This window comes from Antechinus flavipes, chromosome 3 (assembly GCF_016432865.1).
Source record: "Antechinus flavipes isolate AdamAnt ecotype Samford, QLD, Australia chromosome 3, AdamAnt_v2, whole genome shotgun sequence".
In the NCBI taxonomy this organism is placed as follows: Eukaryota; Metazoa; Chordata; class Mammalia; order Dasyuromorphia; family Dasyuridae; genus Antechinus; species Antechinus flavipes.
The window spans coordinates 533,928,421-533,941,355 of record NC_067400.1 but is presented as its reverse complement, the minus strand read 5'-3'; the positions used below and the strand labels follow the sequence as shown (position 1 = coordinate 533,941,355).

Below are 12,935 nucleotides of genomic sequence, written 5' to 3'. Positions count from 1 at the left end.
ATTAGCCTGTGAAGGAAATCCAAAATGCAGGCGGGCAAAAATATAGGGATTGGAAATTCGATGTAATGGTTCTTAGTCATCTCCCAGAGTTCTTTCGCTGGGCATAGCTGGTTCAGTTCATTACTGCTCCATTAGAACTAATTTAGCTCATCTCATTGCTGAGGATGGCCAGGTCCATCAGAATTGATCATCATATGGTATTGTTGTTGAAGTATATAATGATCTCCTGGCCCTGCTTGCTAAACTTAGATCTTGACATCACTGTGCTTCCTATTCATCCTACTACCTTATTAACAACAACACCTACTCAAGTTGTCAGCTATAGGATAAAGAAGTTTTAAAAATATATTTTAAAAAGCGAAAATTGTACACAAACCAGTATTGAGTACAAAAGATACGTAAATCAAATACAATGGAAGAGGCCATAGACTTATTCTACTTTCAAAGTTTTAAATCTCAAGTCTAAAATGCCACATCTTCATTTAACAAATAACATACTATTTTAAAATTGATTTATTTTTCAAGTAACATTTGTCATTGAGGGAAAAGGAATAAAGGTCCATCTCAGCTATGTTAGGGTACTATTAAATGGAAAGTTAATAAATAAGCACCAAAATTTTTGAAGAATATAATTTCCTAAAGTAAATCTGATTATAACAGGTGGAATTTAAAAGCCAAACTGGGTTTAATGAAAACATAGGCCTTAAATTTGCAACTTACCCGTTCGTGAGATTTTAGATTCTTATCCCTAAGTTTTCTTACTTGGACCATGAGTCTCTCTATTGCATCTTCCTTTATTTGACAACTATGTATAAACAAAGATGAAATAATGTTACAAATTCATTTCCTTAAAACAAAATTAGCAGGTACAAAGACATTACTTAAAAACTAAATGACTAATATTCAACAATCACAAAAATCATGGAATATATTAGTAGAAAGAATGGGGGAAACAAAAGAAAGGGATCTGATATTCACTAAATGAATACTATATGTCAATATTGTGTAAAGAGTTTTAAAAAAATATTATTTGGATTATATAAATATGTTTGCCTGTATCAGATTTACATATATTTTTACCATGTTTAACATATATTGGATCACTTGCCATCTAGGGGAGGGGATGAGAGAAGGCAGGGGAAAATTGGAATACAAGGTTTTGCAAGGGTTAATGGTGAAAAATTATCCTTGCTTATGTTTTGAAAATTTTAAAAAAAGCTTCAATAAAAATATTATCTGCAAAGATAATAGAAATAATGGAAAACAGGTTCTGCAAAAAAATCTCTGAATGTTTTATTGAATTGTGGGCTCAAAATGAACCAACAGTGGGATATGGGAGCCAAAAGAGAGTGATTTGAGATTTTAGAGAAGCACAGATTGCTGGGAATTTAAAATTAATAATAATAATAATAAAGCTGCTATTTATATAATACCTTAACTTTTGCAATGCTCTTGACAAATATTACCTCATTTGATCTTCACAGCAACTCTGGAAGGAAAGTGCTTTTATTATGCCTATTTTACAGTTAAGGAAATCAAGGCAAACAGAAGTTGTCATTTGTCCAAAGTCACACATTTAGTGTCTGAGGCCAGTTCTGAACTCAGGTCTTTGTGATTTTCAGGCACAGAACTTTATTCATTGGAGCACCTAGCTGCCCGGATAACACATATAAGGCATCTATACATTTTAAAGTATTATATATATGTGGGCTATTGTGTTATTACTATAAGTACTCTGTCACAAGAAACTGGAGTCTTTTCTGTCCTTTGTTGTTGTATTGGTCTCTTGTTTTGGTCTTTATGCTTAAAAACTCATGCTAATTAACATTTATATACTGGAGCATCGCCCATCTCTGCTGAAGTCTTTCTCCTCCTTCCTTCAAGTGTCAACTCCTTTATGAATCCTTCCTTTATCCTGTCAGGTCAAAATAATCTCTTTCTCCTTAAGATTCCTCATGGCATATTACCCTCAGTCTCTCCTTTAAACATATTTCATTCTTCTTTGTATCATAAGTGTTTATATAAATAATTTTCCCTCATTGGAATGTAAATTTGGAAGCTAAAATGGACTTTATCTAAGTTAAAGGCCTTATTTTTTTTTAAAAGGTCAAGGTCTTCCATTGTATAAAAGGCCATTTCCAGTTATCCAGTCTTGCCACTGGACCCAGATGGCTCTGGAGGAGAAAGTGAGACTGTACATTTTGTACAGCTTTCCCTTATTTAAAAACAATTCATTTACATGTCATGAAATCACCTCCTTGATGTCATGGTCCTCTGAGAATGAAGGACAAACAATAATGTTATCCAAGTGAGGTGAGTTAATCTGTAGAGTCATTGATTCATTTAAGGAGGTTCCCAATCAACTTGATTAGATTATAGGACTTTAGGGAAAAAAAAATCACACTTGATTACCCATTAAAGTAGGAATGCTTTATTATTAGGACACTGGAAATTCCATATAACTGACTTTCAGAATCAGCTGCTATTCCCTAAAGTCCATAAAAGTGACTTGGTCACTTTGTTTCTCTGGTTTTGACTTCCTTTCCACTTTAAGAAGAGAGAACAAAGTATAACAGAGTGAACATACTATCTGTGGAGCAGAAAATCTGTCCCCAATGCAGTTTTTTCCCATTAAGAAATAGTCAATGGTGACAAGGTAAAATTACATGATAAATTTCATGTGCTTGCACAGCTGCCAATTGGGACAGGTCTCAAAAGTAGACCTTTCTATCCCAATCTGCGGTAGTCTAACTCATGTGTCTCTATACTTTGTTAGTTGAACAGAGTTGTCATTCCTTCTTATTTGCTTTTACCCTTCTGTGGACAGCATTTTCATTCCCTGCTCCTGAGTTAGGTATGAATTTCCCAGAGGGGGCATATTGAATTTAGCTTTGAACTCCAAGTCAGGCAGACCTGAATTTAAAGCCAGCTTCATATTGGATACATGACCTCAGGCAAACCATTTAAGCTCTGTCAGTCTAGGTTTTTTTAATCTGTAAAAAAAGAGAATAATAATAGAATCTACCTTCCAGAGTTATCAAATGAGGTAATGTTTATAAAGAACACTATAAACCTTAAAGTGCTATATAAATGCTAGATGTTATTATTATCCTTATCTCCAAGCTACTCATTTAGAACAGTGGTTTTCCTTTCAAAATAGAGTGGGAGAGGGAAGCAAAGGAGAGAGGGAAAGGGAATAAGGATTTATTTAATACCACCTTCTATATGCCAGGCATGTGCTTTAAAGATATCTGAAAAGACACTATAAATAATTGAAAACAGATTTTCTGAAAAATATCTGAGTTTTATTGAATTATGAGGTCAAAAGGAACTAACAGTATAACGTGACAGACAAAAAAAGTAATGTTATTTTAGGCTTTAGAGAGGCAAAACTTGTTGTAAGGTTGAAATGAACTAAAAATAATGATGATGATAGCTAGCATAAAGCACATTAAGGTTTGCAATGCTATTGACAAATATTATCTCACTTGATCCTCATGACATTCCTAAGAACTGTTATCTCTGTTCTGCAGTTGAGGAAACTGAGGCAAACAGAAGTTAAGCTAAGTAAGTGTCTGAGGCTGGCTTTGAACTTAGGCCTTCCTGGCTTGAAGTCCAGCACTATCGATAGCACAACTAGTTAACTCAATTGGAAAGACTAGCTCAAAATGGCTTACTTATTTGCTTAGAAATATTTGGGTCTAACTTCCTTTCTCTATCCTGGGAAGCTGTAAAAAGTCATCCAACAATTTTCTTTCTATAACATAAGACTCAAACTAGAGAATTTTTCTGGCCAAATATATACTATAGTTGTAAAATCTATTTTTTTCTCTCTTCTTAGGTGCTCCTCCTATTGTCTCTCTGCCTTATTTATATGAAGCCCTCAGAGGTAATCAGTGCAATGGTTAACCACATTTATCTTAAAACCAGTTTTTCTGTAGAAGGGAGTGCTTGAGTTACTATTGAAACAAAAGAAAGATTCTATGAAAGAGAGAAGACAGGAGCATAACTCAGGTTTGGAGAGAAACTAGTGCAAAGAAAGGATGATGACTGTATCATGTGTGAGGAGCAGAGAGGAGATCAATTGGTGAGAATGCAGAGAACATAAAGGGGTGTAATATATAATTGAGCTATTAAAGTATATTGTGAAGGATTTAAAAATCCAAACAGAGTAATTTACATTTTGTCCTGGAGCCAATGGGGTTGATTGAGTAGGAGAGTCCCATGGTTAGAGATGTACTCTAGATGACATGATAGCAAAGATGATTGAAGAGTGGACTATCAATTGACAGGAAAAAAAAAAACAAAACAGGAGATTATAATGTCACAAAAATCCAGAGTCAGTATCTTAGGAAAAAAGAGTGTTCAACAGTGTCAAATGCAGCAAAGAGATCAAGAAAGACCATCAGATAGATAAATTAATAGATTGTGAGTAACCTTGGAGAGATCAAAGAAATTTTTTTTTCTGGGCAACAATTTGTGGGCAATTCCAAGTTCAAGAGTTTAAGATCAGACCTTCTATAAAGAGATTTACTGATGTGGTATGATCTTGAAGAAAGAAAACGATAATCTCTATCATTATATGCAGCATCCTACACTTGGAAAACAAAGCCCATAAGTTACAAGGACAGGGCCTGTCTCTTTAGTAGCTGATCACTTGTTCCCTAGCCCATAGAGTATGTCACCTTCCTAAGAGAGTCTTAACCGCAGAGTAGCACTATGAATATAGAAAGAACTATAAATGCCTCTTTGAGAAAAGAAATATTTCATAGGAATCTCAAGATGGTGGCTCAATTGCAACTTCAAATTCAATTTCCTTCTGGGGAAGAGAGTTAATAGGACTATATGAGTGTTTTACGTATTTTTTATTCCTTTGAGTATTCTGTGTGTTATGTTTTTTTTCTTTCCTATGGGATGAAATAAAGACTACACTGTACCTGTTAAGCATGTGGAACTTTGGGAGCTCATAAGGGAGCTAGGGAATCCTTTTACATGGTTTAGGAAACTCTAGGTAAGAACAATGTCCTGAGCATTTAAGGAGATTTTCCAGGTTCTGGTCCAAGTGGAGTTAAAGAGAGAAAACAACTTTCTTCCTATCCACACCAGAATCAACCCATTCAGTTCTTTTTACCTTCAATGCCTACCACAAAGCCATGCACAGAATAATTGCTTTGCAAATATTTTGTATTTAACTCTCTGTGTATATGTTGTGTCTATATGGATATTTGTGCTTAACCTGTAGTAGAAGCTTCTGAGTTTGTATTGATCTGATCAGCCAGTCAGACACACTGTATCTTGGCTCCAACATAGTGATGTCATTTTGGTCCTCTTCCAGGACAAAGGACAGTAGCCATATGTTATCTCTTCCCCAAACCCCAATAAAATATAAATTTCTTAAGGGAAGGGACTGTTTCATTTTTATCTTTCTGTCCCCAGAGATTAGCACAACACCTGGCACATAGTAAATAAAACTTAACAAACACTTGTTGAATGTATGAATATAAGTCATTTTATAAATGTGTTGTACTGTGTTTAATTTTCTTAGGAAAATTCACAGTTTCTCTGTTATTTACTGAAAGACACATAGGTTAACAATTCAAAACTCAGTTATACAATACACCTTATTTATGATAGTTTAATATTTTCTTTGATAAATGAAGAGTTTATCTTCTTAGAGTTTGTGAAATAATATCTAAATACTCTATATTTTTATCCAATGACACCTAGACTGCAAATGAGAAGAACACCATCTAGTGGTAATTTCTCAAAATATCTGATCCTTAAGATGATTCTGAGAGAGAATATCCAGCTAATTCAAATGCTATACAGTGATAGCATAACAGCAATAATAATAGCTAACATTTATATAGAGCCTACTATGTGCCAAGAACTATCTAACCACTTTACAATTATTACATCATTTGATCCTCGTAAGAACCAAGAAATAAATGCTATTATTTAACCCCATTTTACAGAAAACTGGAGTCAACAGGGTTTAGTGACTTGTCCAAGGTCACACAGATAATAAGTGTCTAAGACTAGATTTGAATTTATTGTTCCTGACTTTGCCCAATATTCTATCTACTGTGCCATCTAGCTGACCCCAAGGTAATATATCTAACAGATGCTTCCACTAAACATATTGTATATTTAGTAATTATAGTAGTTATATGAAAACAATATTAACTTTCAAAATGCCTTTTTGCTATTTTATGTATAATCATGCAAACTATGGTATTTCATCTCACAAACTTTGTAGATTCTCCCCAAAAGACATTTCTCTCTCTCCCTCTCTCTCCCTCTCCCTGACCCTGTCCTTGTCTCTGTCCCTATCCCCCTCTTCCTGTCCCTTTCCCTCTCTCCCTTCCTCCTCTCTCTCTCTCTCTCTCTCTCTCTTCTCTCTCTCTCTCTCTCTCTCTCTCTCTCTCTTCCTCTCCCTCTCTCCCCTGTCCCTCTCTCCCCTGTCCCTCTTTCCCTCTCTCCCTCTCCCTCTCTCCCTCTCCCTCTCTCCCTCTATCCCTCTCCTTCTCTCCCTCTCTCTCTCTCTCTTTCTCTTTCTCCCTCTCTCTTTCTCCCTCTTCCTTTCCCTCTCCCTCTCTCCCTCTCCCTCTCCCTCTCCTTCTCCCTCTCCCTGTATCTGTCATTACAATCTGCATTGGTGAAAGCAATAACCAAGCCAGGAAAACTTGGGGTTCTTGAAATGTTAAAAAACAAACAAAAAAAAAAACCAGGATCATATTAATTCATTCAAATAAAACATCCTCCCAAGTTTATAGGAGTTTGACTTGCACAAAGAGAATAGAATCTGGAAATCTAAGATGCCATTTATATTATGGTCTATGGGATCTAAAATAATTGGTTGAAATAAAAAAATCCAGTAGTCCTGGAGTCAGGAGGACCTGAGCTGAAATCCAGCCTTAGACACTAACTAGCTGACCTGACCCTGAGTAAGTCATTTAACCCCAATTACCCTGGCAGGAGGGGGAAGAAAGGAAATTAATTACAAGAAGAAACAATTTCAGTTCAAAATTTTAACTTACTAATATTCTAATAGTGCTTCGCTGACAGGAGCTTTAGTTTCTGCTTGGTCATCTTGAATCTCTTTTTTCTTCTTTTTCCCCATACTTCAAATTGTTCTGATATTCCAACTAAAATACAGCTAATAAAAAGAAACAGAAAAAAGAAATAACAATAATTATACATAACCAGCTATATTCACCATTATTGTAAACCAGTGATTCTCAAAATATGATCTACAGACCCCTGGGAGAGGTTTCATAATCTTAGGGAGCATGTGAAGTCAAAACTAGGTTCATAATAATATAAAAACATTATTTGTCTATTAAAATACTCCTCTATTTTCTCTCTACATATTTGAGTCCAGATTTGCTTATTAGAAGTCCTCCTTCCTTTTCCAACTATACATCTGTGTGCATCCAGATTTTCTTCATATATTTCAACCAAAACAACAGATTGCAATAGATTGGAAGCAGAAACAGTTATAATAATTCATCTACCTTATTTCAATACAGACACTATACTGTTATATAAAACAATACCACTCTTCTCCTTAAAATTGTTATTTTGGAAAATAGTTATTATCATAGCAATGTTATTTTTGCTAATATGTAATATTTTTATCACTATTTTAAATGAATAAATACTGTAAGAACATATTATGTTTAATTTTTATTTGGTAAATATTAATAGACATATAATCCACATAAACAAAAGCTCTTTTAGAATCCTCAGTAATTTTAAAGAGTATCTTAAGACTACAAGTAACTGGGGAAAATAAAAATATTCCAAAGACTGATTAAAAAAGGGGGGAGGAGGGAGTATTTTAAGGGATAGGGCCATTAGGTGGCGCAGTGGATAGAGCACCAGCCTTCAAGTCAGGAGCATCTGAATTCAAATGTGACCTCAGACACTGGACACTTAGCTATGTGAACCGGGGCAAGTCACTTAACTTCAGCTGCCTTGTTGAAAAAAGATTTTTGAAAAAGGAATACACCAAGGGATTCTTGAATTCCAAAAGGCTGAGAATTACTATTATAGGTCTATCTGTAAATGTGCTAATTATACAGATTTTGCATCATTGTGATATAGTAGTAAACGTGAGTTGACTTGAACATATAAGTGAGTAGAGGTCTTTGGCTGAATTTCATCTCTGATTTTCACTGATTGAATGAATAACTAGTGGGCAAATTTCTAAGCATGTTTATCTGCAAAATGGGGAAAATAATATATAGAATCTATTGCTCTGGGTCATTTTTAATAGAAGCATCAACTAAGATAAGGTATCCAGAGTATATCATATACTTTAGAGTATTATCAAATTCTAATTATCATCCTGATAAGTAATTACTGTTTTTTGGGAGAGGCAGCCGGGGTTAAGTGACTTGCTAAGAGATTTTCATACAGTTAACAAATATCTGAGGACAAATTTGAACTCTGGTCCTCCTGATTCCAAGACTAACTCTCTCTGTTGTACCATCTAGCTGCTCCAAATAAATGCTTTTGATAAGAATCCAATTGCATTCTACATACATCTTCTTCTTCTCCTCAGGTGATTGTTGTCAATTTCAAAATACCAATAGAAACAAGCCTTTTCCCCAATAGAAACTATTAAAAAATTGTATAAAAGAAACTATAGAAGAAAATCCTGTTTTGTAAGAACAAATCAAATAAAATTTTTTATTAATTTTATATTATTCTAAATTTAAGCATTATTTTTAGAAAGAAAAATGTCCAAAATGAACTTCCTAATATCCATGTTTCTAAATTAACTCATTTTGAAGTCATAATATCTTAGATAGCTATATCATCACACAAGGTCTAAGATTCTTGAACAAGGAATATTACATAATACAACAATACAGTCACAGAGTTTAGCATAACATAAAAGTTCAGTTAATTTTCCTCAACTGAACAACTGCTATTTAACTTTTTGTCCCACCTAGAGAATAATTTTTTTCAAGCTATTCAATATTTTTTTAATAATTCTCTGCTATGAGATATCTTCTTTCCAACTCTCAAAAAGTACAAAAAAGAAAGATAGTCCTATTAACTAGAATAATCAAAAAGGCTTTTTTCTTTTTCTTAGGTAATAATTATTTTCACAAGACCTTGGAAGAGGCAGTTACTGGTCTTAATTAGGTCAGGCCAGTGTCCCGAACCCTTATTAAGACACCACTCTAATTTCTTCAGGGAATAGTCTTTTCCTGGACTTGTCTAGAGATAAGGGAGCAGAACATGTTTTCAGAGCTAATAGTTAAAGAAAAAAAATTCTTTTTCATACTAATCCATATAAATCTCAAACTAGGAAAATTTAAAAATGTTTTCTCAATATTTCTAAAAGGGTATGAGAGTGATTTGGAGAACTAGGCAAAGGAGAGAAATCTATTTCACAAACCCAAGAAATTAAGGCTTCATGTTCCACTGTAACCATACTAATAGAAATACAGAGAGTTGATAAACAGGAACCAAATGCTAGTTGTTCTGAAAAGTAATTACACAAATAAAGTCATGTGTTTAGAGATTTGCAATTGGTCAGGATTTTATTTCTGAAGATCCTCGAGATTATAAACTATGACCTGTTTTGTTAATACTACAAAATTATCAATAATTCTATCTTGATGAATGATATTTTATATGTATCTATTAACCAAAAAATAATCGTAGAAATTACTCTTGAAAATGTATAAATGCTCCTTGATCATGACTGTACTCAGAGCTCACTCACTCAAACAGCATGGTATCATTATGTCATGCTGGGACTCAACTCTCCTTGAGCTTGATTAAATAATTAAGAATGAATATGTACATCTTATGTGAATCTTTTTTTAATACACCCCAAAAATAAGAAAACCACCATATGTACACTAAAATATGGGAATTTTTGTTTTGGTATTGGTCAAGGAAGAAGTGGCCCAGAATGAGCTAGTAAAATGCATTTTCCCAGAGTTTTATAAATCTAATCAAAAGAACTTTAGAATTAAAAGACAGAGAATTATTGTCTTTAATATATAAGAGAATTATTATATATGTTTGTTTATACCTATATGTACATATATATATATACTCATACATGCATACACAAGCTTTATTAGTATAGTCATTCCTTATTGCATTTGAATTCTAACTATCAACCTCAATCACTAGGCTGGTCCTATTAGGTCTGAATAATAATTATAATAAAAAACTCTGGCAGCCATCTACACCTTTGTTTTATATTTAATAAATATATAAATAAATAACATTTATGGAATTTGAGAGGAGATATTGATCACTTTAAAGAGATGGGACATATCGCCCCAGCTTCTATGTAAGCTGAACTTTGGGAGTTGGGATAAATACTGATCCTCTTTGGAGTTTTCACAAGCAAGGGAGATAAACTACAATAATACCTCTAAGTAAAAGCAAGATTCTCATAAATTGTAGCACATATAAGCATATGTAATATATCACACACACATATCTGTGTGCAGATACATACAATATATGTATGCAGAAATAAGTGAATAGGTGTCCATATGCTTGAAGGTACATATATGTATGTAAATATGTGGGTGTGCCCTACCTGTATGCTTCTTCCTGTTGTTTATTAGTTTATATCAAGTTAGCCAGGTTGAATAATTATCTTTTAGAAATGGGTATTTACTGTGTAGTCTAGTAAGAACAATTGTTACAAAACATTCCTCCTCTCCTCCTTCCCCTCATAGACCTCTAGACACATTGTCACCAGTATATATTTTGTGTAGGGGAAAATGGGTTTGAGTTTGGAGAACACGTTATATAGCAAAGAGTTAACTCAACAGTTTCTAGCAGCTGGAAGACCTTTTCCCACCAGTTGGACACTCATGAAGTTCCCTTTTGGCAAAGTTTGCTTTCTTCTGGTCTTTTTATAATCTTGAAGGTACTTTTTCCTTAATGTGTTCAGTTTATTCTTAATTCCTAATGCAAATACTTCTGTCAGTCACTACTGTTTAGGGGAAGCTGCTAAAATGCAATGAGAAATCCAAATCTTCTGACCCTCCAAAATTGACAAGGCCTTATTTTGGTCAAAGGATCATCTTCTTCCATCCCTTTCAATAGTATGTTTAAAACTATAAATCCTATTATCTCCTAAGACTAACATCCAAGAATTACCTACTCAGAAAAACTTAAAATAATCCTAAAGGACAATAATAATCCTAAAAGATAACCCTAAAGGGGGAAAAGTAAATTTTTGATGAGATAGAGGATTTCCAAGCATTCCTGATGGAAACACCCTAGCTATGTAAAAATTTGAAGTTAAACACAGGAATTAAGGGAAACATAAAAAGGTAAACATGAATCATTAATGAATAATAAAAAACTAGGATAAACTGCTTATATTCTAGAGAGTTGATTAATAGCTTGTTCTATTTCTTTTTCTAAAATGGGACTATTTAAGTAATTTATTTCCTTTTTTGTTAATCTATACAATCCATATTATTATGAATTTTCCTCTATTTCACTTAGATTATCAAATTTATTGACATAAAATTGGGCAAAATAACTCCCAATTATTGTTCTAATTTCCTCTTCATTGGTGGAAAGTGTTCCCTTTTCATTTTTTGTTGGAATACACAGAAGAGCTGTTGGAATACATGGGAGCCACCTGACAGTGGCTGCTGGAGGTCCAACCCAGAATGGATCTTCTCTTGTGTGAGGATGATACAAGGAGATTGAGAGACTCTCTGACTGAGAGTCCATTTCATTGTCTGACCTCTCTCCTCTTCCCTCTGCCTCCAGTTTATCTTATTCCCAGTCTGCAATACCTGTGTCAGCAAAGGCTGCCTTGCAACTCCTTCAGATCTTATGGTCCACTGCTGTGGAGGCTCTTAGAGAATTGATCTGCTCCTTAACAATTTTTGAGATTTAACAATTTGATTTTCTTCTTTCCTTTTTCTAATCAAATTAACTAAAGGTTTATCTATTTTTTAATTTTTTCATAAAACTATTTTCTTTATTAATTTAATAGTTTTCTTACTTTTGATTTTATTAATTTCTCCTTTTATTTTCAGAATTTAAAATTTTGTATTTAATTGGGGCTTTTTAATTTGTTCTTTTTCTAGCTTCTTTAGTTGCAAGCCCAACTTATTGATATTCTTTTTCTCTATTTTATGTAAGTAAGCATCTACAAATAAAAGATTTCCCCTAATAATTGCTTTAGCTGCATCCCACAAACTTTGGTATGTTATCTCATTTGTCATTCTCTTGGATGAAGTTATTGATTGTGTCTATAATGTTTTAACACTGCTTATATTCTAAATGCTATGTGTTTCCCTTGAAACTCAGCATCATTAGAAATTAAAGAGGAATCTAAAAAGAAAGACTAAGACCTGGAAGTATTGTTTTTCTTTAATGTCTTGATGATCTTTAGAGAAGAATGAAAAGAAAGAGAAAAAAGAATATATTGGGATAGAGTGAATGGAAAGGAAAGTTAAGGAAAATTATCCCATATAAACAGATGTTTTAGTAAACATCTATAAAAACAAGGAAAAAGGTATGGGAAGGAGCAGTTGACATGCAAATCTTATCTGAACTAAAAGAGAGAAGAATGCACACACACACACACACACACACACACACACACATACACAAACACACACATTGAGTACAAAATACATCTCAACAGGGAAATAGAAGAAAGGAAAAAGGAATTAGTGGGAGGATTGTTTAAAGGAAGAATTAGGCTTAAATAAAACAAAATCTAAGGATGTATAGAAATATTCATAGTTCTTTTTAGAAAGTTGAGGCGAATGGATGAACTAGTTGTGATATATGATTATGATAGTATACTATTGGGTTATAAAAATAATGAGCAGGATGCTTTTAAAAGAAACTTGTAAAGACTTATACAAACTGATGTAGAGTGAAATAAACATAACCCAGAGAACATTGCACAC

The 12,935-nt window shown here is 33.5% G+C and overlaps 1 protein-coding gene across 5 annotated transcripts in view; it reads right to left on the bottom strand.

Annotated features, from left to right (window-relative positions):
• CCDC83 (coiled-coil domain containing 83) overlaps positions 1-12,935 on the bottom strand; it is an 82,383-nt gene that overhangs the window by 51,437 nt on the left and 18,011 nt on the right. For all 5 annotated transcript variants that reach the window (XM_051987263.1, XM_051987262.1, XM_051987265.1 and 2 more), the window contains 2 exons: positions 7,041-7,159; positions 721-805 (listed from right to left, as the gene is read on the bottom strand). In XM_051987263.1, coding sequence (XP_051843223.1) covers positions 721-805; positions 7,041-7,123 — 168 coding nt within the window. In that variant the 5' untranslated portion in view covers positions 7,124-7,159. The remainder of the gene's footprint in view (positions 1-720; positions 806-7,040; positions 7,160-12,935) is intronic.